We start from the raw sequence: 24,982 nt of genomic DNA on the forward strand, positions 1-24,982 counted from the left end.
CTACACTATTACATTATCTGACGCGCGTTTCGATAACCAAGTTATCGTCTTTAGAGACTGAAGGTGAACAGTTTACACCAACACTCACAGTAACACTGTCTGAAGCGCGTTTCGATAACCAAGTTGTCGTCTTCAGAGACTGAAGGTAAACTTTACCTACACCAACACTCGCAATTACACTGTCTGACGTGCGTTTCGATATCCAGGTTATCGTCTTTAGAGACTGAAGGTGAACAGTTTACACCAACACTCACAGTAACACTGTCTGAAGCGCGTTTCGATAACCAAGTTGTCGTCTTTAGACACTGAAGGTAAACTTTACCTACACCAACACTCGCAATTACACTGTCTGACGTGCGTTTCGATATCCAGGTTATCGTCTTTAGAGACTGAAGGTGAACAGTTTACACCAACACTCACAGTAACACTGTCTGAAGCGCGTTTCGATAACCAAGTTGTCGTCTTTAGACACTGAAGGTAAACTTTACCTACACCAACACTCGCAATTACACTGTCTGACGTGCGTTTCGATATCCAAGTTGTCGTCTTTAGACACTGAAGGTAAACAGTTTACACCAACACTCACAGTAACACTGTCTGAAGCGCGTTTCGATAACCAAGTTGTCGTCTTCAGAGACTGAAGGTAAACTTTACCTACACCAACACTCACAATTACACTGTCTGAAGCGAGTTTCGATAACCAAATTTTTACCATCAGATACTGAAACTTTCAGATCAAAGCCAAGAATAAGGATGAAAAGGCTTTAATACGTTAAAACAAAAATACTGATTAAAAACTCAAATTTTGACATTAAGCTAACTGAAGCTGAAAAAGAAAAACAGTTTTCGAAGAAGACCGTCGTAATATTTTTGGAAACAAGAAAAGTGAAAGCTGCAAAGAAAACTTTTAATACTTTATTTAAAAAAAAAATGTCTCCACAGTATATTTCTTGATATTATAATCTAATCAATGGGTAATTTTTGTTATAAATTAATATATTAGTCTTGAATAATTAAAGTCTAATCAGTAGTATACGAGGATGGAGTCAAAACTACCTGGTCCAACGTAGAAAACACAAAAATTTTGGTAGAGAATATATTGATTTTCCAACGTTATCTCCTTCTAGCTCCATACACTTTTCCCAGAGTTTTTATAATAAGAATCGTCAAGCTCATCAAAATAACCATTAACTTCCGACATCACTTCTTCACTGTTGGAAAATCTTTGACCACCGAACTATTTTTTCAATTCTGGTAACAGGAACTAGTCCGAATGGGCTAAATCTCACCAATAGGGTGCATGAGGTAAAAAGTCGATCATAGTAATCGGTCACTACATTAAATTTAGAAGAAAATTAGAACCTAAGATGCGGGAGTGGTCCCAGAAGTGCCTGGCCTGACCTAGAGATAGCGTGTTGTCACTATATTCGAAATTGCACAATCTAAACAACGTATATTTCAAGTTTTAAGACTCCACGTTGCTAAGTATTGTTTTGACAGCCACCAATACGAACTGCGAGACCAGCATTGAAATGATCAACTCCAGAAATGTTGAAGAAAAGTGGTACTGAACAAAAACAGCGTTGTAAAGATGTTTCCATCGTGTGTTTGGTAATTTTTCACACAAATAAAGCCGTATTTATGCGTAGTAGCATAACCATGGTTCAAACGTGGGTCCAACACTTCCAAAACAAAAGAACAATCAAAACAATGAACTGAAAAGGGAGAACCGGCTCCAAAAGAAGGCAAGGACCATTCCATCGGTAGGCGTCGGTCTTCTATGATGCGCGTGGGATAATTTTCATTGACTACCTTGAAAAAGTAAAAACTATCAACCGCGAACTTATTGCAACTTTTTAGCGAAGAAATCAAGCAGAAACGAGCACATTTGACTAAGTAGAAAGTGTTGTTTCATCAAGACAATGCACAACCTAGTAATGTTTGAAATAAAGTTTGAATTGATACCTCATGCACCCTATTCGCCAGATTCAGCCTTCTCGGATTATTTTCTGTTCCCAGACTTGAAAAAATGGTTCCTGTTGTCAAAAAAGAGGTGATGTCGGCAGTTAATGGCTTATTATAAATTCTTATTATAAAAAGGTTATCAAACTTATTGAAAACCTCAAAATTTGTCTGTTTTCTTTGTTGGGTCAACTACTAGAACAATCCTCGTATAATAATCTTACATAATAATGATAAATAACAGTGTAATTATCTATTCCATAATATCCGTCTAAAAAATTGCAATTTATCTTAAAAATCACGTTCTGCATACTAAAAAAATGTATCGAATTATGCCTGGAAGGGAATCACTCCCAATACAACTAATTATTCAATTAAACCAATTAAGCATAACAAAAAACAGGTAAATTAACCTTACATTTCAGATATGGTATCCTCCCTAATTTCAACACGAGATAACGACAGATGAAATGGATCTGTTTGCCTCGAGGATAACAGCCGAATGAAAATAACGAAGTGATCCCCGCTAATTAATAAACAGCTCTACTTCCGCTTGTACTTAGATCTAATCTAGACTAGAATTGAAATATGATATTGATGATACCGAAATTATTGAGATGTTGTTTATGAAACTTGGTATGACGTTCCCGTAAGTCGTCGATATAATTTTAAACTTTCAGTATTTTCAGTAATTAAACTATTATCTTTTACAGTAAATCATCAAGCCTTTCAATCCCATGTGGGTTATGGCTATCGTTTTTGGCGCTTTAAATCTTTTTTTTTTGAGGTGGATTACTCCTAGTTTTCTAATTTTTATTTTCTTTATAGTGTGTCGTTTGTTTTGGTTACTTTTGTTATTATTTTCCATTCTTTTTGGTTCCGGGATTTTGCTCTCCAGTTCTCTATATTGAGTGCCCTTATGTCCTCCTCTATTTCGTTTCTCCAAGTTTTTGTCGACTTGTCTCTTCTCCTTAGCCACAATGGAATCCATTGCGTTATTCTTTCGATCAATTCAATTGGTTTTCTTCTCGTTCAGCCACAGACTATTTACAGTAAATCATCAAGCCTTTCAATCCCATGTGGGTTATGGCTATCGTTTTTGGCGCTTTAAATCTTTTTTTTTTTGAGGTGGATTACTCCTAGTTTTCTAATTTTTATTTTCTTTATAGTGTGTCGTTTGTTTTGGTTACTTTTGTTATTATTTTCCATTCTTTTTGGTTCCGGGATTTTGCTCTCCAGTTCTCTATATTGAGTGCCCTTATGTCCTCCTCTATTTCGTTTCTCCAAGTTTTTGTCGACTTGTCTCTTCTCCTTAGCCACAATGGAATCCATTGCGTTATTCTTTCGATCAATTCAATTGGTTTTCTTCTCGTTCAGCCACAGACTATTTACAGTAAATCATCAAGCCTTTCAATCCCATGTGGGTTATGGCTATCGTTTTTGGCGCTTTAAATCTTTTTTTTTTGAGGTGGATTACTCCTAGTTTTCTAATTTTTATTTTCTTTATAGTGTGTCGTTTGTTTTGGTTACTTTTGTTATTATTTTCCATTCTTTTTGGTTCCGGGATTTTGCTCTCCAGTTCTCTATATTGAGTGCCCTTATGTCCTCTTCTATTTCGTTTCTCCAAGTTTTTGTCGACTTGTCTCTTCTCCTTAGCCACAATGGAATCCATTGCGTTATTCTTTCGATCAATTCAATTGGTTTTCTTCTCGTTCAGCCACAGACTATTTACACTAAATCATCAAGCCTTTCAATCCCATGTGGGTTATGGCTATCGTTTTTGGCGCTTTAAATCTTTTTTTTTTGAGGTGGATTACTCCTAGTTTTCTAATTTTTATTTTCTTTATAGTGTGTCGTTTGTTTTGGTTACTTTTGTTATTATTTTCCATTCTTTTTGGTTCCGGGATTTTGCTCTCCAGTTCTCTATATTGAGTGCCCTTATGTCCTCTTCTATTTCGTTTCTCCAAGTTTTTGTCGACTTGTCTCTTCTCCTTAGCCACAATGGAATCCATTGCGTTATTCTTTCGATCAATTCAATTGGTTTTCTTCTCGTTCAGCCACAGACTATTTACAGTAAATCATCAAGCCTTTCAATCCCATGTGGGTTATGGCTATCGTTTTTGGCGCTTTAAATCTTTTTTTTTGAGGTGGATTACTCCTAGTTTTCTAATTTTTATTTTCTTTATAGTGTGTCGTTTGTTTTGGTTACTTTTGTTATTATTTTCCATTCTTTTTGGTTCCGGGATTTTGCTCTCCAGTTCTCTATATTGAGTGCCCTTATGTCCTCCTCTATTTCGTTTCTCCAAGTTTTTGTCGACTTGTCTCTTCTCCTTAGCCACAATGGAATCCATTGCGTTATTCTTTCGATCAATTCAATTGGTTTTCTTCTCGTTCAGCCACAGACTAATAAGATCTTTGAAGCGGAAATGCCTTTGTCAAACCTCGAAACTTATCAAAAGTGTTTGCCATTTTTATTTCAGAAGGTAGCTGATTGAATAAATTTTTTGCACCGAAGATAATGAAATTTTTGATGTCCAACTTCTTCGTTATAGTAGGGTAGGTATGCACGGGTCTCCCAATTAGGTTGTGGAAGAATTTCTGAACCGAACAAACAGATTCTAAAATGAAAAGAGCGAGGAGAGTTAGAATTTTGTGTTTTTTAAAATAGAATTCGCAATGCTTTCTACTACTCAAACCACAAATACAACGAAAAGCTCTTTTTTGTAATTTGAAGATAGAATCGAAGATGTGCAAACTACAAGACCCCCAAAAAAGCAAACGAGAAGACGCAGTATGAAAATCGAGTTGTTCAGATACAGACAGGTTTTCTGTATGTACAGACCATTGAAGGACACCGTCAATATATAGACCAAATTGATCGAATTTGACAAGTTATCGTTGAGTTTTAGAGGTTTTAAATGATAAAACTAAAATTTTCTCAGTGTTTAAACCGTTTGCGTCAAACTTAATAGTAGTGAAATCTTTGCCTCTGGTAGAATATAGAGCTTGTATATCTGGACTACTCCAGGCTCCTCTGGTATCACCAGCGATTAAAAAATTGTGAAAAGAAAAGGAAAATATTCAGCAATCTGATAATGTAATCATAATAAGAATTGCTGCATTAACTAGAGTAAATAAATTTTCCATTAATCCGAGTAGTCACGAAAGGCGTTGCTGTGGATCATTCACAGAACCGAAAAACATGTAAAGACAAACTGAAATCAGTTGACGAAACTACTCGAGATTTTATACGTAGGACAATATTAAGGAGAAGATTGTTGTGACATTGGAAGTAATATAGTAAAAGGTTTCAAACACAAAAAAATGAATTAACGTATGGCAATAACCGAATCGTCAGAGACATTTCGATTGCGACAAGATTATTTGCGTCAGATAAAAGACTACCGAATTTCTAATAGACGAATGGGGTACAAATAAGCTCAGTTCACGTCTGGTATCCTGTTTAAACCAAACTCCCTTACAGACAGATACATTTTATACGTCTATTTACGTTTTGTTATTTAATATTCAGTTGTAGCAAGTTATAATGATTCGATTGGCTTTTAACTCGCATAAAATCTACATATTTTCAAAAGTATACATAAAAATAATAAATTTATAAAATGATGTATCTACGCGTATGGTAGATCAAACAAAATTGTCGGCGAGGGTTTTTATAATCTGCAAGTGATATTGGGAGAACTAGTATCATAGTAACAGACAAATAATATTAATGGATTAAGTGTTAAAGTCGAAGAATTTTTACACAAAAAGTCGTAAAATGAATTCATTTCAGTATATAATTTTCAAATTGAACATCTAACAAAAGTACTGTTTAAATACATTAACGACTAACAAATTACTTCGAAACCTTATTTTACGTTACGAAAAGTTATTTGCAAATAGCTTCTCTTTGATGTCACCATGTAGGTATATTTATAAAACATTCGGTGAACGTGTGAAAAATAAAAAATGGCAAGAAATGAAATGATTTACTCAGGAATTGTGACGTTTAAGAATTCTCGAGAGAATTACCACCTCGTTATTTATTATTTTGATTTAGGAAGACTAAGTTCGGGTTTACAGATGGTGTTTATACCCTTAATTGCTTTTTAACACCACTTTTCAAGCTCGCAGATTTATCTGTCTTCGGATGTGTTATCTTTTTTTTATGTTATTTTTGGTTATATTTAGTTTGGTATGTTAAATATTTTTGTAGTGAAATGATCGTAAGTACTAATATCAACAGTGCGAATGTAATATTTAGATATGTTTTCAGATACAAGTCTTTTTTGCAAACGAAGCTTTCACAACGTTTCTTTCCGAACGCTGTTATTTACCAGATCTGGCAAACGACTCTTCCTGTTTCCTAACCTTAAATTTTTACGTTTAAACGTTTATTTTGATGAGAAAATATTACTTTGCTAGGTCGGAAATGTTTTATGGAGCTCTCTTACTTAACTGGCCATAATTTGCACGTTTGTCTTGTCTCATTATATGTTCCAAAGCTCTTCTGTCATTACTGCCGTCCACTCACATGTCCCAATCATTTTATTCTCTGCTGCTTCATACTCCGGTTATCCTCAAGCTTTCCCTCTTTTGACCCTTTTTCTATTTTCTTGTTTTCAAAAAATTATTCTCAATCTTTTTGTATATTCTCATTAATCGATTGTAACGAACTCATGTTATTCTGTCTTCTTTTAGAAACCCTCCCATCTAATTTAATTTCATCGGTTTCATCATTCACATTGTTAATTGTGTCTAAATCGAATAAATCCATAGATAAATAGTATCCCTGTTTAAATGCTTGTTTCGAAATAATATTTTTGGAAAAATTTCTTCTGTAGATTATATTTTTTCAAAGATAAGTCTTATGATATCAACTAAATTTGTGTAGCCCCAAGATGAATCAATTTCAATCTTGAAATAGAGTCATAAGCTTGTTTAAAATCAACAGACATTAAATATAATAATAATAACATTTGCATTATGGTTTGACCTCGTTCCAGGTAATAGATGAGGATAATAACACCCATAATATTATTTTCATAACTTTAAGAGAACAAATTCCTTTCATAGTGCTTGTGGAGATGAAATGATGATGTCAAATTTCGTTCTACATGTTGTCTTCTCATTTTTTCGTCACCGCACACTTCCATGATTTAACTGTGGATGTCAGATCAGATTTTCCAAACTTCAAAACCAGTTTCAAGCGACACTATGTAAAATTTCATCTAGTTTTTTTTATTTCCAAAGGAAACCCAAATATGACTGGACTATATCGTTTACAAACACAAATTGCTACTGCTCTCGTATTTGTCTGTGAAGTGTTTTTATTTCGAGATCAACTTCGATGTAATAAATTACATTTGACTAATATTATTGAAATTTTTTAATATGACAATATTGTTATAACATTATCTGGCACTTCATTTGAAAATATTATTATAAAAACTTATTCAACAGTTTTTGAGACAATTTTTGAGTATTTTGGGGTTTTAACATGTTCTATTTCGGTTTAATCTATTTATATTTTAATAATTATCATTTTGTCTCTTTTATATACTTTTGATATTTAATACCAAAGTTATAAAACATTCGTAGAGGAAACTAATAAAGTCTAAAAGCTCTAAAAAACATTATTCATCTTTCTGTTCACATTGCGATCGCGGGCCTTCTTATTGATACGGCCCGGGGGCCGGAAGCGGCCCGCGGGCCGTATCTTTGACGTGACTATTCTAGTATATCTCTTAATATTCTCATCCATCTTGGTGATAAATAAGTCGATGGTCTTTACTACATCTCAAAATTTTTCTAACGATAATAATTTTCCAAGAAGTCTTTGAAGAGATTTAGGCTTCCTTCTTACGAAATTATTTCACGGTGTTAATTTCATGAATTGTTTCTCTTGAATCACTCTTGAATGATTTTTTTAGGTTCAAATTATTCTTATCTTCTCTTCATATGCTTTCTGTGTTACTTTTTTTATGTAATAATATGTTAGTCTCGCTAAAACTCGAGAACGACTAGGCAGATTTGGCTAATTTTAGTGTTGAATTATTTGTGGAAGTCCAGAGAAGGTTTAAAAGATGGATAAATATGAAAATGCTCGGAATTAAATAAAAATAACAATTTTGATTTTCGTTGATGTTTTATCACAAATTTAATTTCTGAACGCAACCGTAATATTTGACATTTGGCAACCAACTATATGTGGATTAATAAATCTTGAGTATTATCACGAAGTAAATTCCTGAACGCAACCATAATATTTGACATTTGGGAAACAACTATATGTGGATTGATAAATCTTGAGTTTAGTCAAAAATTAAATTCCTGAACGCAACCATGATATTTGACATTTGAGAATCAACTATATGTAGATTGATAAATCTTGAATTTTGTCAAAAATTAAGTTCCTGAACGCAACCATAATATTTGACATTTGACAATCAACTATATGTAGATTGATAAATCTTGACTTTTGTCACAAATTAAATTCCTGAACGCAACCATAATATTTGACATTTGACCATCAACTATATGTAGATTGATAAATCTTGAGTATTATCACGAAGTAAATTCCTGAACGAAACCGTAATATTTGACATTTGGGAAACAACTATATGTGGATTGATAAATCTCGAGTTTTGTCAAAAATTAAGTTCCTGAACGCAACCATTATTTGACATTTGACATCCAACTATATGTAGATTGATAAATCTTGACTTTTGTCACAAATTAAATTCCTGAACGCAACCATAATATTTGACATTTGACAATCAACTATATGTAGATTGATAAATCTTGAGTGTCAAAAATTAAGTTCCTGAACGCAACCATTATTTGACATTTGACATCCAACTATATGTAGATTGATAAATCTTGACTTTTGTCACAAATTAAATTCCTGAACGCAACCATAATATTTGACATTTGACAATCAACTATATGTAGATTGATAAATCTTGAGTATTATCACGAAGTAAATTCCTGAACGAAACCGTAATATTTGACATTTGGGAAACAACTATATGTGGATTGATAAATCTCGAGTTTTGTCAAAAATTAAGTTCCTGAACGCAACCATTATTTGACATTTGACATCCAACTATATGTAGATTGATAAATCTTGACTTTTGTCACAAATTAAATTCCTGAACGCAACCATAATATTTGACATTTGACCATCAACTATATGTAGATTGATAAATCTTGAGTATTATCACGAAGTAAATTCCTGAACGAAACCGTAATATTTGACATTTGGGAAACAACTATATGTGAATTGATAAATCTCGAGTTTTGTCAAAAATTAAGTTCCTGAACGCAACCATTATTTGACATTTGACATCCAACTATATGTAGATTGATAAATCTTGACTTTTGTCACAAATTAAATTCCTGAACGCAACCATAATATTTGACATTTGACCATCAACTATATGTAGATTGATAAATCTTGAGTATTATCACGAAGTAAATTCCTGAACGCAACCATAATATTTGACATTTGGGAAACAACTATATGTGGATTGATAAATCTCGAGTTTTGTCAAAAATTAAGTTCCTGAACGCAACCATTATTTGACATTTGACATCCAACTATATGTAGATTGATAAATCTTGACTTTTGTCACAAATTAAATTCCTGAACGCAACCATAATATTTGACATTTGACAATCAACTATATGTAGATTGATAAATCTTGAGTGTCAAAAATTAAGTTCCTGAACGCAACCATTATTTGACATTTGACATCCAACTATATGTAGATTGATAAATCTTGACTTTTGTCACAAATTAAATTCCTGAACGCAACCATAATATTTGACATTTGACCATCAACTATATGTAGATTGATAAATCTTGAGTATTATCACGAAGTAAATTCCTGAACGAAACCGTAATATTTGACATTTGGGAAACAACTATATGTGGATTGATAAATCTCGAGTTTTGTCAAAAATTAAGTTCCTGAACGCAACCATTATTTGACATTTGACATCCAACTATATGTAGATTGATAAATCTTGACTTTTGTCACAAATTAAATTCCTGAACGCAACCATAATATTTGACATTTGACAATCAACTATATGTAGATTGATAAATCTTGAGTGTCAAAAATTAAGTTCCTGAACGCAACCATTATTTGACATTTGACATCCAACTATATGTAGATTGATAAATCTTGACTTTTGTCACAAATTAAATTCCTGAACGCAACCATAATATTTGACATTTGACAATCAACTATATGTAGATTGATAAATCTTGAGTATTATCACGAAGTAAATTCCTGAACGAAACCGTAATATTTGACATTTGGGAAACAACTATATGTGGATTGATAAATCTCGAGTTTTGTCAAAAATTAAGTTCCTGAACGCAACCATTATTTGACATTTGACATCCAACTATATGTAGATTGATAAATCTTGACTTTTGTCACAAATTAAATTCCTGAACGCAACCATAATATTTGACATTTGACCATCAACTATATGTAGATTGATAAATCTTGAGTATTATCACGAAGTAAATTCCTGAACGCAACCATAATATTTGACATTTGGGAAACAACTATATGTGGATTGATAAATCTCGAGTTTTGTCAAAAATTAAGTTCCTGAACGCAACCATTATTTGACATTTGACATCCAACTATATGTAGATTGATAAATCTTGACTTTTGTCACAAATTAAATTCCTGAACGCAACCATAATATTTGACATTTGACAATCAACTATATGTAGATTGATAAATCTTGAGTGTCAAAAATTAAGTTCCTGAACGCAACCATTATTTGACATTTGACATCCAACTATATGTAGATTGATAAATCTTGACTTTTGTCACAAATTAAATTCCTGAACGCAACCATAATATTTGACATTTGACCATCAACTATATGTAGATTGATAAATCTTGAGTATTATCACGAAGTAAATTCCTGAACGAAACCGTAATATTTGACATTTGGGAAACAACTATATGTGGATTGATAAATCTCGAGTTTTGTCAAAAATTAAGTTCCTGAACGCAACCATTATTTGACATTTGACATCCAACTATATGTAGATTGATAAATCTTGACTTTTGTCACAAATTAAATTCCTGAACGCAACCATAATATTTGACATTTGACAATCAACTATATGTAGATTGATAAATCTTGAGTGTCAAAAATTAAGTTCCTGAACGCAACCATTATTTGACATTTGACATCCAACTATATGTAGATTGATAAATCTTGACTTTTGTCACAAATTAAATTCCTGAACGCAACCATAATATTTGACATTTGACAATCAACTATATGTAGATTGATAAATCTTGAGTATTATCACGAAGTAAATTCCTGAACGAAACCGTAATATTTGACATTTGGGAAACAACTATATGTGGATTGATAAATCTCGAGTTTTGTCAAAAATTAAGTTCCTGAACGCAACCATTATTTGACATTTGACATCCAACTATATGTAGATTGATAAATCTTGACTTTTGTCACAAATTAAATTCCTGAACGCAACCATAATATTTGACATTTGACAATCAACTATATGTAGATTGATAAATCTTGAGTGTCAAAAATTAAGTTCCTGAACCCAACTATTATTTGACATTTGACAACCAACTAATATGTCGATCCATCCTCGATCGATACCTCGCTAAGTGCGCGAGACCTTTCTTTACTTCAATAATCCTTTGTGATGGTGATATTTCAAGTTATGTGTTTTTTTTTGTTGGTCTTTTGAGATAGTGCTAACATCCGAGTATTTTGGTAAAAAGATGAAACTGCAAATGTATTTGTGAAGCAGTTGTTAGACATTGGAAATAATTCATCACGTTACCCACATTCTGTCACATCACAGACTCAACTAAGGAGCTTATTCAGCGTGTTTTCCCAGATATAGCGCAACAGTTCAATATCCATAATTGACTGGGTATTGGGGGGCGAAAACTAAAAATGTCGCGGATTTCAACGCGATCATTCAAAATTTTCTTCCAGGACAGTTGGTTTCCTTCACATCAGTTGACACCGTTATGAATCAAGTAGACGTAGTCAACTATCCCAGGGAGTTTTCAAATTCACTGGAATTGCCTGGATAACCATCTTAGAATTTGCTGTTAAAAGTAGGATCAGTTGTCATCATGGTGCGTAACATTAATCAACCTCGACTGTTCAATGGAACAAGACTGAAAAAGGTGATGAATAACGTCATTGAGGCAACAATCATAAAGGGAAAATATAATGATTGATCCCACTTATACCGCTGATTTACCATTCGATTTTAAACGTTTACAATTTCCGGCAATTGCGATGACCAGAAATAAATCGCAAGGCCAGTCGCTGAAAGTTTGCGGAATCAATTTGGAATTTTCCTGTTTCGCGCATGGACAATTATACGTCAGAAAACCGTCATCTTTGTTTATTTACGCACCACAAAACGAAAAATATAGTTCATCAGAAAGCTTTAAATTAATTAACAGACTGTAGCATAACTGTGTGTGTCTGTCAATATCAAATTGAAACCTTATAAATAGCCAGGAAAACTCTGTTTTTTAAGTAAGCAGCATTATGTATAATCAATCGAGAATAATTATCTTCCTTATCAACTTCTTGTATTCCCATTCAATTCCCCATGTCTTCCTAGTTGCCACGGCTACTTTAAACTTTTATTTCCATTAATATTAATATTAAATTATTGAAAGAAAGTAAAGCAAGTGTAATTTTCATAGATTTTTAGACTAATCAACTACAATTGAGGCGTAGAAATTTCCACATGTGAAAATCGACATTACTTACGAAACGCCCTCTGTATAATTTGAATCGCTGACGAGGAAATTTTGATTTAAATTAAAAATCCAAAATTAAATTAGGTCAAATTATCGTTTCGAAACGTGTTTACAATTTAGTAAACTGTAACTGAAGGCGCAAAATATTATTTATATAATAACTGATTTTATAGTAAACAAGCTGGGCATGCGATGTTCTTGTCCTTTTTATTCATTATTGCGAAACATTGAATCTTCCAACCAACGATTGGCTCTAATCTGAATAGTTATTTTTAGAATTCAATACTGATTTTCATATTAATATCATCAACAAATCGAGACAATTTAAATTAATTTTGAAATTATACTTATTTATACCGTTTCCTACGAGCTCAGATTTCATTTTACCTCATAACCATAATTGTTAACGTTAATTTGCATAAACCAATTACTGTGCAGATTAACAAGTTATTCTGCAGATTATCTGGCTAAAAAATTGATGCAATTCTCACATCAACTAGGTAATCTGCAAACTAATGACCATACATACGGTAAATTATATAAAACAGGTTCTTGTTTGAACAAAACATCTTAATTAGTTGTTGGTAATTATTTAATATAATTTCTGAGATGCATGAACGCTTTCTTCTTCTTTCTTACTTAATGCGAATAATAAATTCTGGTAGGCCAAGAACAACAAGAACCATCAATAAAGAAAATATGATTTTAAATTTACTTGATCAAAATTCAACAGTTGACGTATGGAATATGGTAAGACCAACAAATACGTCTTCTTAAAGTACTTGGAGGATATTTAAAGAGCAACAGCTATATCCTTATCATTACAGACGAGTCCAAGAGCTCTTGCCGGACGATCTACCGGTTAGAATGGATTTTTGTCAAACATAACAGGAAGGATTAAAGTTTTCTCAGTGTTTGAACAGAGACCGTTCGTTTCAGATCAGGATTTAATAGTAATGAGATCTTTGCCCATGGTAGAATGTAAAGCTTGTATATTTGGACCACTCCAGGTTAAACTGGTATCATTTGCGAATAAAATGAATTAATTAATACCAAAAAAATATTTAGACCTAAAATTAAACCACTACCGAATGGTAATTTACTTGAAACTTAACCATTAGCTTGTACTAATTGTATTAGACATTCAAAGTTAGATTCAAACCATCTTAAGAGAGCATCCTCGGATGCCATAATACTCTAGAGGATCCAAAAGAGTAGTGCTGTTAGTAGGTCCTTCTTCTACTATTATTTTGCAACCTCAATATACCAAACAGGTGGAGGAACTCAGCTCGTTTTTCAAATCTCAAATCACCACTATTTAAACGATTAAACATACGCCGCCGCCGCCACATTAACTTCTTGTCTTTCCCTTCAATTTCCCATAATTTTCTACTTGCCAATAATACCTTGACAATGCTTAATTAGAATTTGATGATTAACACAATCGAATGCCTTAGCGAAATAACAAAACCAGAAAAAGTTTAAAGGTTTAAAACCTGTTCCCACCTCCTCGAAATCTTGTTGCCGTCTTCCTTCTCAAATTTGATGAAAAGGATCTAATAAAGCGTTTACGTCATCGTCTGATGAAAATCGCTCTCCTGCAAGTGAAACTTTAAGGTTAGGATAACCGAAAAAGTCACTGAGTGCCAAATCTGATGAATACGGTGGGTGTTCAACCGATTCTCGAGGCAAGTTTAGCCATGGTGACCATAGAGGTTTGAGAAAATGCGTTGTCATGATGGGAAAGCAATTTCTTTTCAAACCACGAAGCAAATTGAAGAAAAGGATCTAATAAGCTTTTACTTCATCGTTTGATGAAAAACGCTCTCATGCAAGTGAAACTTTAAGGTTAGGATAACCGAAAAAGTCACTGAGTGCCAGATCTGATGAATACGGTGGGTGTTCAACCAATTCTCGAGGCAAGTTTAGCCATGGTGACCATAGAGGTTTGAGAAAATGCGTTGTCATGATGGGAAAGCAATTTCTTTTCAAACCACGAAGCAAATTGAAGAAAAGGATCTAATAAGCTTTTACTTCATCGTTTGATGAAAATCGCTCTCATGCAAGTGAAACTTTAAGGTTAGGATAACCGAAAAAGTCACTGAGTGCCAGATCTGATGAATACGGTGGGTGTTCAACCAATTCTCGAGGCAAGTTTAGCCATAGAGGTTTGAGAAAATGCGTTGTCATGATGGGAAAGCAATTTCATTTCAAACCACCACCAAGCAAATTGAAGAAATTTCTGTCATTGTTCTCACTTGCACCTTGTATAAAAATTGTGTTGAAACATGTTTTGTGACAAAAATCGTTATATTTGCTGCTAGTTTCAGGAGTTTCGGAATTATAAACAAACGTCTTACAGATACATAAAATTGTCATCTCTCATAGAAGGTAGAAGGAAATGGAAGATCAAAGAGGAGGCTGATAATTACAATATTTGCTTCATTTACGCAAGTGTTTTCAAAAAGACGTGTAATGCCTTCTAAATTATTTATACACGTTAATGCTAATTTGAATTTCGGAGGAATATAACATAATTATGATTTTCTCTAGTTGCGGATCGTTATTTCGTATTCAACAAATACGAAACATCGATCATCTGGAACGTTATTAATTTTAATATGCGACCTTAACAAGAACGATGTAAATTACTTTTGGCACTTACTTACAAACAGGTTACAAATGTGCAAACGGATCTAAAAAATACTGAAATTCCATATATTTGTTTATAATTTCAATAATATAAGAAAGTAGACCCAAGAAACTGTAACGATTATAAAAAAATCACATTAATAATCACAGTTAGCAATATACAGGGTGTTACTAAATTCATGCGACGAAATTTTGCTACAACAAAATGTCCTCAGTCCACCCCTTTTCGGGATATTTTGAAATTTAGTGACTGAAATTGAGTTTTTATTTTTTTTTTCTAAGATTTTAGTGAAGCTAGAAACTTGAAACTTTGTAATTTTCGCGCATTCGCAAATGGTCTTTTTTAAATAGTCATGTCACATTATACGAGGGTGAGATTAACAACCCTTACTATATTTCATATCAAAACCTCTTGTTCAAGATAAAGTTTTATGCGATTAGATTATAACTTGCAATCCTTGTTTTATCTGAAAATATTTTGATAATTTTATAATTTCGCAGTCCCCTCGTTTTTTGGCTTTAGAAAATCGGAAAATCATCCGATTTCGATGAATTTTTTTAAATTTTTGTTTATACGGCGGATTTATGAAAAAAAAATATAGGAAATATCTCAATTAAAGATTTTATATGGTTTTATGACTTTAAATGTAGTCATAAACGGTCTAGAAAATCGAAAAATCATCTGATTTCGACGAATTTTTTTTAAATCTTCGTTTTCACGGCGAATTTATGTGAAAAAATATAAGAAATATCTCAATTAATGATTTTAAATGGTTTTATGACTTTAAATGTGGTCATAAATGCACTTCTTGAGATATAATCGTTCATAACTTTTGTGCCAAGCATCAAACAAAGTTCATAAGTTTTTTTGTTAATGTTAATCTAAAAATTTAAAAAAAAACGAATATTTTGAAAAATAAAAATCACATAATAATGTTTGTTTATTAATTTCTTACAAATACTAGTTTTATCGTTAATAATGGTACATACATACTCAAATTATACTTATTTCTTTGGTCTACATAAAAAAAATGAATATTTACAACAAAAATTTTATACAACTGATGATTCTTGAATGTTAAGTAACTTAAAATAATATTTATGACTTCAAAATTTGATACTTTCATGTTTAATGGCAAAAAATGTGATTTATTTGTATTTTAAACAAAAAATAGAATAACTTTTTTTTCAATTTTTTCAATCGTTTTTCGTTTTTGTTCGTTTTTTGTGTAGGTACCAATCCGCCGTAAAAACAAAGATTTAAAAAAAATTCATCGAATTCAGATTTTGTAGAGCCAAAAAACGAAGGTACCGCGCAAATATAAAATTACCAATATTTTTTATTCTTACATTCAATCAATAGCTGGAAGGAAAAAATAAACCACAATTTATGATTTTTTTAATAAATTGAGTAGAAAACAGTAAATATAAAAAATGTCATATGATAACCACCTCTAGCCACGTTCGAAGATTTGAGTCTTACGTATTTAAGTATATGGTAAGATTCAAAGTAACCCCCATAAACCGAAATCACAATCATTTAACTCTGGATATCGAGGAGGCCAATGCTGAGGCTCAGATAATTTTCGAAAAAACTGGTGTAAGATATTCCATTCAATGGCTTAGACAGAAAATGTAGTCCAATTAAGTTATTCCCTACCAATTCATACATTCACTGAAAAAACATTTTGAAAATGGTGCTCTATAATCTCATGGAGATTCTGCTAAAATGTGTCTCGTTCGTAAAAAATACACTATTTAAAAATTGAGGATTTTGTCGAACTTTGTCTGTTAACAATTAACAAAATCTAAATCGTTGAGGAAAATCTCCAGGTAAAGGGTTTTAGTCACCACATTTTAAGGGTTATATCGCATGAATTTAGAAACACCCTGTTTATAGGAGAATAATAGAAAATAGACTAATAGACGATCCAGAAAAAACTATAGAAGACTCACAACATAGATATTGAAAAAGCATTCGACCGAGTCAATAGAAATGACTTATGAATAATTCTAGTACACAGAGATAAAAAAGAAAAACTAATAAACGGAGAACCGATGAAAAACTATGTCAGAATTAGGCAAGAAGATCAAATAGGTTGGAAACGACAAAAGGTGTGAAGCAAGGATGTATACTAAGTCCATCATTATTTACCCTAGTGTTAGATGAAGGAATGAAAAGAACAAAGTATAAAGTCGGACATTGGAAAATGGAAGACATTGAAAAGGAGAAGATACATAAGATAAAATTAGAAGAATCAAATATAAAGCATGTTAAAAGCTTGAAGTACCTTGGCATCACACTAACACAAGGTGGAATATTGGAACAAAAGCTTGAATAGCTGGAAAATTATTCAGTGAAATTAAAATTCAGTTTCTAGCTAAAAAAAATACGTGGGCATTCTTACTGAAACAAAATAGCAAAATATAAAGTACAGAAATGAGATTTCTAAGAAGAATTGGAATTGAAACAAAATAGAAGAAGGAAAATTGAGATGGTTTGAAATAAGGAAGACCGAGGAGGAGCTGGACAGAAGACATTGAGATGTCTGGGGAAAATCGAGGAATAAGATGGCAGGAAATAAAACAAAAGACATAGAATAGGAAAAACAAAATGGAAACTGTTGTGAAAAAAGGAGCCTACGTAATGGCTCAACTCCTGAAAAGGCCTCAGAATTAAGTGATTTTAATATTATTAATGGGAAGAAACTAATAACATGGTTAAAATGAAAACCAAGAATATCGATTTTGTAGCAACATTTTTAGAATTTCTGGAAAAAAAAATTTTGTTGGAAAGGAAACTTTTCAAACAACTCTGTTACACTGTATCTCCGGATAGATGAATCGACTTTTTTAAATGATGAGAATTTCTCGATTCAATTTAACGCTTGCTTTAAAGCAATGCAAGGATGATCTTTAGTTACTTTATTAATTTGATGTTACGCTTCAACTGCAACGTTTTTTATGAATTTTTTAATGTTACAATCATATAATTCGATCAATGAGTAATTTTTGTCTAATTTGAATTAATAAATGAGACTTGAATAACTAAAGTCTACTCAGTTGTAAACCTTACGTTCTAATACACCCAACGTGTAACATAACAAAAACTATTAGGGTTGTTACAACAATTTTTTAATGTAAGAAAATTCTTTAAGATATAAATTAGTTGAATGCATTACTGAGACACGTACTGAAATATAGGGTTGCTGTTTGAGTTGTTTACAGATAAATGAAACATTAATATTTATCAAAAAATGGAATTGGATCGTGCGATGATTTTCTATGATTTTAGACGCGGATTGAATCAATAGCAATCAATCAATTCGCTTTGACTTTTGGTGATGAAGCAGAAGCACCATCTCGAGCTACAGTGTTTTGCTGGTTTTTCTAATTGAATCGTGATCGCACTTCGCTAAAGAATGAATTTCGTGAAGGTCGTTTGGTTGTCGAAGAGATTTTTTCGCGTTAGATACCCCATAATTCGACAATCGCTTTAAAAAAAGCTTGCGTCGGTTGATGCAAATAAACGCTGAAAAAAATTCAATCGCAGTGCTTCAAAAGACGTCTATAAGATCATGACAGACATATGGACCAGAAACTAAACAATAATAGACTGTATGGGTCTTTCAAGACGAGTCAAATCCAACAAACGTTGTTCGCGCACAAGGCACTTCGGAATAACTGGACATGTCACCACCGTTCCGAGCAACTTAGAACTATCAATTCTGAATGGTACACCAGCATTTGTTTCCCAGAAGTGTTCGAAAGAATCAGGGAAACCAATCGCAGAAGACAAATCACTTTCCACCACGACAATGCGAGCTTTCACGAATCAGTTCAAACGAAAACGTTTTGAACAATCAAAACATCGAATTGATGGGTGATGGATGCACAGTCCTTGTTTGGTACCCAATTATTTCTTCTTATTCCCGCAGATAAAAAAATAAATGGTGAAATCAACGTTTTTTTACATCTGAAAAAGGAATAAAGCCATATCCAATCCTCGTGTGTACCTGTCACAAAACAACTTAAATAATTTTCTATTATACTCTTAAAAATACAAGTGACTCTCAAGAAATAAAAGATTTATCAATTAACAATCGGAATTTCGAGTAAATTTCCACATCTATGATATCTAAGATTAATTTAACAAATTGCTATACCTAAATCAATTTGATTGTCGCCGAAATATGAATTATATGATAGAAGTACAATGTACATTAGTAATTAGTTTTATTCATCAAAGTAAATGAACTAATAATCAGAGCTTTGACCCGAAATAAATCTAACCTAGAAATCGAGTTCCTTCAATTCTTCTAAAGGCACGTTTGCCCGTCGCGCTCGCGACAAAAAGAAGAAAAAAAACCGACGACACGGGTTTGTGTATGTACGTGCGTGTTAAGGAATGAAATTCAACTTCTACGTGCACACGAATTGTTCGATAGTCTCTCTTTTGCTTAGTAAAACGTGCTCGTAGAGTAATTGGAGATTATTGAGACACCTACAACTTAACACCAATCCAGCACCTGCTCCTGCATGTCATTTTGTATCAGTGGCGAAGATAAAAGTAATTTCTCTAAAAAAACATATCGGAATTTGTTTACTTCATATCTAGACACTACTGTATGTTTATTTAATACACTTTTCAATCAATCTACTACATTTAAATAAATAAGTTTTTCTTAGTAAATTATTCATGCCAATTACCTCCACGAATTTATGTACCATACTTTGAATTTGTGTGTAACATACTTTGGAAGTAGTCGACGTACGAGGGTTGTACCAAAACTAAGGTTTCCAATGAACTATAGGATCGAGGAAAGGTGCTGATCTGACAACAGCGCTGCGCGTAGTGATTCCCCCACTTTCGAGCCCATCCGACCGCGATTCGAGTTCGCTCGGCAGCCGACAGAGATGAAAGTATCGATCCCCGCTCACGCCAAATGCAAACTTCCAGCCCGTTTCCCCAAGCAAGGAAGTTACCGCCCGTAGAAACCCATCGGCATTTAACTAAGGTTTATGCTGAGGAATGGATATCCGTTCCTCACGTCCGCAAATGCTACAGTGCTTTTACTGACCGTCGCACGAAGGTTCACGATGAAGCTCGCCGATTTCGAATGAGTTTGTCCGTAAGATCAACAGGGAACTCCTCAAAGATCGGAGGGTTACTATCCGTGAAATTGTCGAACGCATTCCTGAAGCTTCCCGTGGCATAATTAAAGGAAGGAGGGTTGAAAAATAGAGACTGCTTTCAAGGAATATCAAAAGATATTATTTGGAGTAATGCAAAATGCAAGAAAAAATTGAGTGACAACTTTACAGAATGTGAAACACGGAGATGAACAAAATATAACAGGAGAATAAGGAATCATGGAAAGATGGAGACGATGTTTGAAACAATATGTTAGAAGGAAAAGAAAGAACAACAGAAGGAGAAGTAAACAGGAAGTAACAAGATAATCGATTAATAAAATGAAGACAAGATTAAACTGCATAATAGTGTACTTGCTGAGAACAGGTAATGAAGAGGAGAAAGGGAGAATAAGGAATCATGGAAAGATGGAGAATATGCGGTTATAAGACACGAAATCCAAATAGAGGGTTTATAGATGCGAACTGTATAATAATCCAAGTTCCGGAATACCCTCTATATGTTGTTTATAATAAAGAGGCAACTATGAGTCAGTGGTCCTCCATAAAACTTACCGTGATTGTGCAAAGACAGTGAGAGGGAAGGAAGAATACTATTGTAGGGTACGACATCTGGTTCAGATTTAATTTTATGTAAATCTGATCCCAATAAGTCCTGAAACAGAAAAATAATCATTAGTCGAATATCCTTGCAGAAAAAGTGGCTTAAATGTTTAGTGGTTACATCTAATGCAAAACTTAGTACGGTCATTTCAAATAATATTACAAAATAATCTATATATTTCTTATAATTTTCATATGTACCTGAGCTAATACACGTTATCGGTCTGATATGGGTCTTATACAACTTATGGTTATAAAAGACCCATATCAAATCGATAACTTGTATTAGTTCACAACTTATGGTTATGAAATTAATAATATAAAAATAAATGAATGACGTATGTGAGTAAAAAAGCGTTGTGTATAAATACACTTCACCAAGAAAAACATTGAATCATCTTCACATGATGATATTGTTTACTAAACTAAAAAACACGTTGCTTCGAAGCAATTCTTTCCAAAGTGAACCGGGTGCGCCCCAGAGGTCCACGGGAAGCTCTATAGCAGGAATTTACTTAAATTTTCATAGTAAGATCTGATTTTTTGACGAGTTGATTATATGGTGTAAGTATATCAACTAAAATTAGTATTTTGAAAGTAGTTTACGAGGAAAAAAAGTAGATGCACCTTGAGCGTCTCACACCAAACAAAACTGTCATCTAAGACCCCATGGGCACCACGAACGATCCGGAGTACCGCTGGTGCATGGAGGAGGATGAAACTGCAGACCACGTCATCTGTGAATGCCTAGCATTCAAACGAGCGCTGTTTAAACACGTGGACAATACACGTGAGCATCAATATGCAAATTTTCGCTTTGATGGATTTGTTAATCGCCAAGATTGTCGCTTTTGGAGTTCTGAGAATGTAATTCTTGAAAAACAAATGCACCCACAACGTGTCACTGTTTGGTGTGTATTTTGGGCATATAATTGGACAATACTATTTTGAAACTGTTGTTAATATTGATGTGGGTTCTAACAAGACTGTGCCACATCCCATAAAGTCCATGTAACACTTCAAGTATGAGACATTTCCATGGCGTGTACTCCCTCGTTCCGATTATCACAATTGGTACCCTAGATCGTGTGATTTAACACCCCTAACTATTTCTGCCTGGAGGAACAACTTGTGACCTGATTGCGTCGTGTCCAAATCGTGCTTTGATCGGACAATAGCTTAAGTTTCACATATTTCAACGTAATTCGTGTGAGATACATCCTATTCAATTTATTAATTAATATTGTGAAAGTTACAACATAATAATTGATAATATCGTATATTTACTTGAACAGATATTCATAATAATGTGGTATAATAATATTGTGTACAGAAAGTGTCAAAACATTAATATTTCCAAAATAAATTTTGAATTATTAATAGAGTTATAAACTAGTTGAGCGTTGACAAGTAACGGGCCAGAAATTAATTTGAAATGCCTCTTGTTTCCGGTTTCAGAAATTCAAAATGCACTTTATATTTTTTCATGTATATGTCTATATTATGATTATTTATTTCTAACTTATTATTATTATCAATCTGATTCAAGTAACGATATAAAGACGATGTTTTCGTTAGTATTTAAACATAAACAACTATTTTTAACATGGAGTATTCTTCTTCTTCTTCTTCTTCTTCTCTATTGGCCTTTTACCTAACGACATACAGCCAGGATCTGTATTCTACTAGTTACCAGCTTATTTGAAGAGTGTACCATGTGGTACATCTGAAGATCTGCTTCATGCCCTCCAAAATGGGAATAGGCTACTACAAAAGGTAGCAAATAAAGACTGTGTATCTAGGACATTTCACAGAGAGTTGCACCGGGAGAGTACGATAAAAAAAAGTTTTTTTTTCTATTTCTAGGAGTGAAAAACAAAAAAAATAGCTTTAGAAAATAGCTACTATGGAAGTAAAAATATGGTATACGATTCTACAACTATTATAAGCTAAGCCATGCATTACATAATTGGATATAAGCGCCTACTGTCTACTTAAAGTGTTAAGCCATTTCGCATCAGATATTTGACTAAAAGCTCAACTGATTTGGGGCCTTGATTATACTTAAGCAGTTCTTTGTGCATTCCGTCGTTTTGATATGATCTAATTATGCATCTAAGAAAAGTGTAGTTCAAGTCTCCAAATTGTCCACAGTCGTAGTAAGGAGTTGTGGAGTGCCACAATGTGTTAATCTCATTCTATTGATAATTATAATCACTTTCCTTGGAAATTAAGCATTGTTAAACCATGGAACTTTCCTAGGTGTATTTTCTATAGAGGAGAAATTTCTTGCTCTCATTTCGATAAAGTTGAGTCCAATTTTTCCACAATTCTTCTTTGATTGTTCTTTTCTAGTCGCGCCTGAGAGATAGCGAGAGCTGGGAATAAATTCTTATCCACAATTTTTGCTATTTTCTCAGCTAGATATGAACTTACTTCAAGAATAGCCTTATTCAGTAAAACGCCATTTTAAATTAATTGAAATGCATGTCACAATTTCTTCCTTTGATTTTGCTCTCATTTCGATAAAGTTGAGTCCAATTTTTCCACAATTCTTCTTTGATTGTTCTTTTCTAGTCGCGCCTGAGAGATAGCGAGAGCTGGGAATAAATTCTTATCCACAATTTTTGCTATTTTCTCAGCTAGATATGAACTTACTTCAAGAATAGCCTTATTCAGTAAAACGCCATTTTAAATTAATTGAAATGCATGTCACATGCAAATGGATGCTCACTTGAACAGTGTAAACGCCCAATGGTAGTGTTTGGACATAATATTTTCCCATTTAAAATTATTTAAATTCAAACTCACCCCCGGGGCGAGTTAGTCATTTAGTTGAAGTATACTTATATTTACCCTCCATTAACTTATCCTCTCGGATTACTAAATTTTTGTCTTATATTAATATGACTGTAAAGAATCATAAATTTAACTATTTAAATTCAAGGTTTATTGTATTCATTGAGATTTATGGTACTCGAATCTAATGGGGACCCTTATCATAGATTATTGATTCCGGTTGTCCCTTGGACGCTGGAGTTCGTATTCTTTAAAATTTCTCTCTATGGTCTTATCCATTATTTTTTAGACTGTATCTAGTAGTAAAGAATGAATTCTTTCTATCTACTCGACATCCATGGTGAGTTTAGTTAATAATATTGAGTTTGATTAACCCAAATATAATATTCACAAATTTAACAACGTTTTTCGGTTAGTGATATTTAACTAGACGCTCACGATGATTCTTAATAAAAACTAATTGAAATATTTGTTAGTTTTTATCGGTGCTTCGTATTATTTTTTTCTGCGAACTCAAAATCATTAAGCGATAAAATGTGATTATCGGAAAATTTGAGATTTTCATCGAAACGATATCTCAGTAAATTATTTATATTGCCAATTGTTCATGAGGACAATTAAACTAAGTAGAAATAAAAACAACTATAAGTAATGATTAGATTTCGAGTATACTCTTTTGAAAATTTCGAAAGTTTTCAGGAACTGATTTAATCTTTCAGTCTTGGTGGTTAGTGTCACTAACCAGCTATTTCTAATCCTAGTCTAACCTAACCTAACCTAACAAGCTATTTCTGATTTTTTATAATGAAATCTACGCCATCTAGCGTCTATGCTAATGAACTTTGGCTGAACTTCCGAAAAACGCCAATGAAATTTTACAGGTGACGTCGATATTTTTGAAATTCCCGCGTCCATCAAGGTCGAAAATCGCGGTCATTTCGTGCGCAGGTAAGTAGGAGCAGAAATATCCGCCATTTTGCTCGTTCATTGAATTAGAGGTAAAT

At 33.0% G+C, this 24,982-nt stretch overlaps 1 protein-coding gene across 1 annotated transcript in view; it reads right to left on the minus strand.

Moving 5' to 3' along the window:
* LOC130901416 (forkhead box protein L2-like) overlaps positions 1–24,982 on the minus strand; it is an 83,238-nt gene that overhangs the window by 30,332 nt on the left and 27,924 nt on the right. The window contains exon 2 of the mRNA XM_057812810.1: positions 21,132–21,231. Coding sequence (XP_057668793.1) covers positions 21,132–21,231 — 100 coding nt within the window. The remainder of the gene's footprint in view (positions 1–21,131; positions 21,232–24,982) is intronic.

Source organism: Diorhabda carinulata, chromosome X (genome assembly GCF_026250575.1).
Source record: "Diorhabda carinulata isolate Delta chromosome X, icDioCari1.1, whole genome shotgun sequence".
Classification (NCBI taxonomy): domain Eukaryota; kingdom Metazoa; phylum Arthropoda; class Insecta; order Coleoptera; family Chrysomelidae; genus Diorhabda; species Diorhabda carinulata.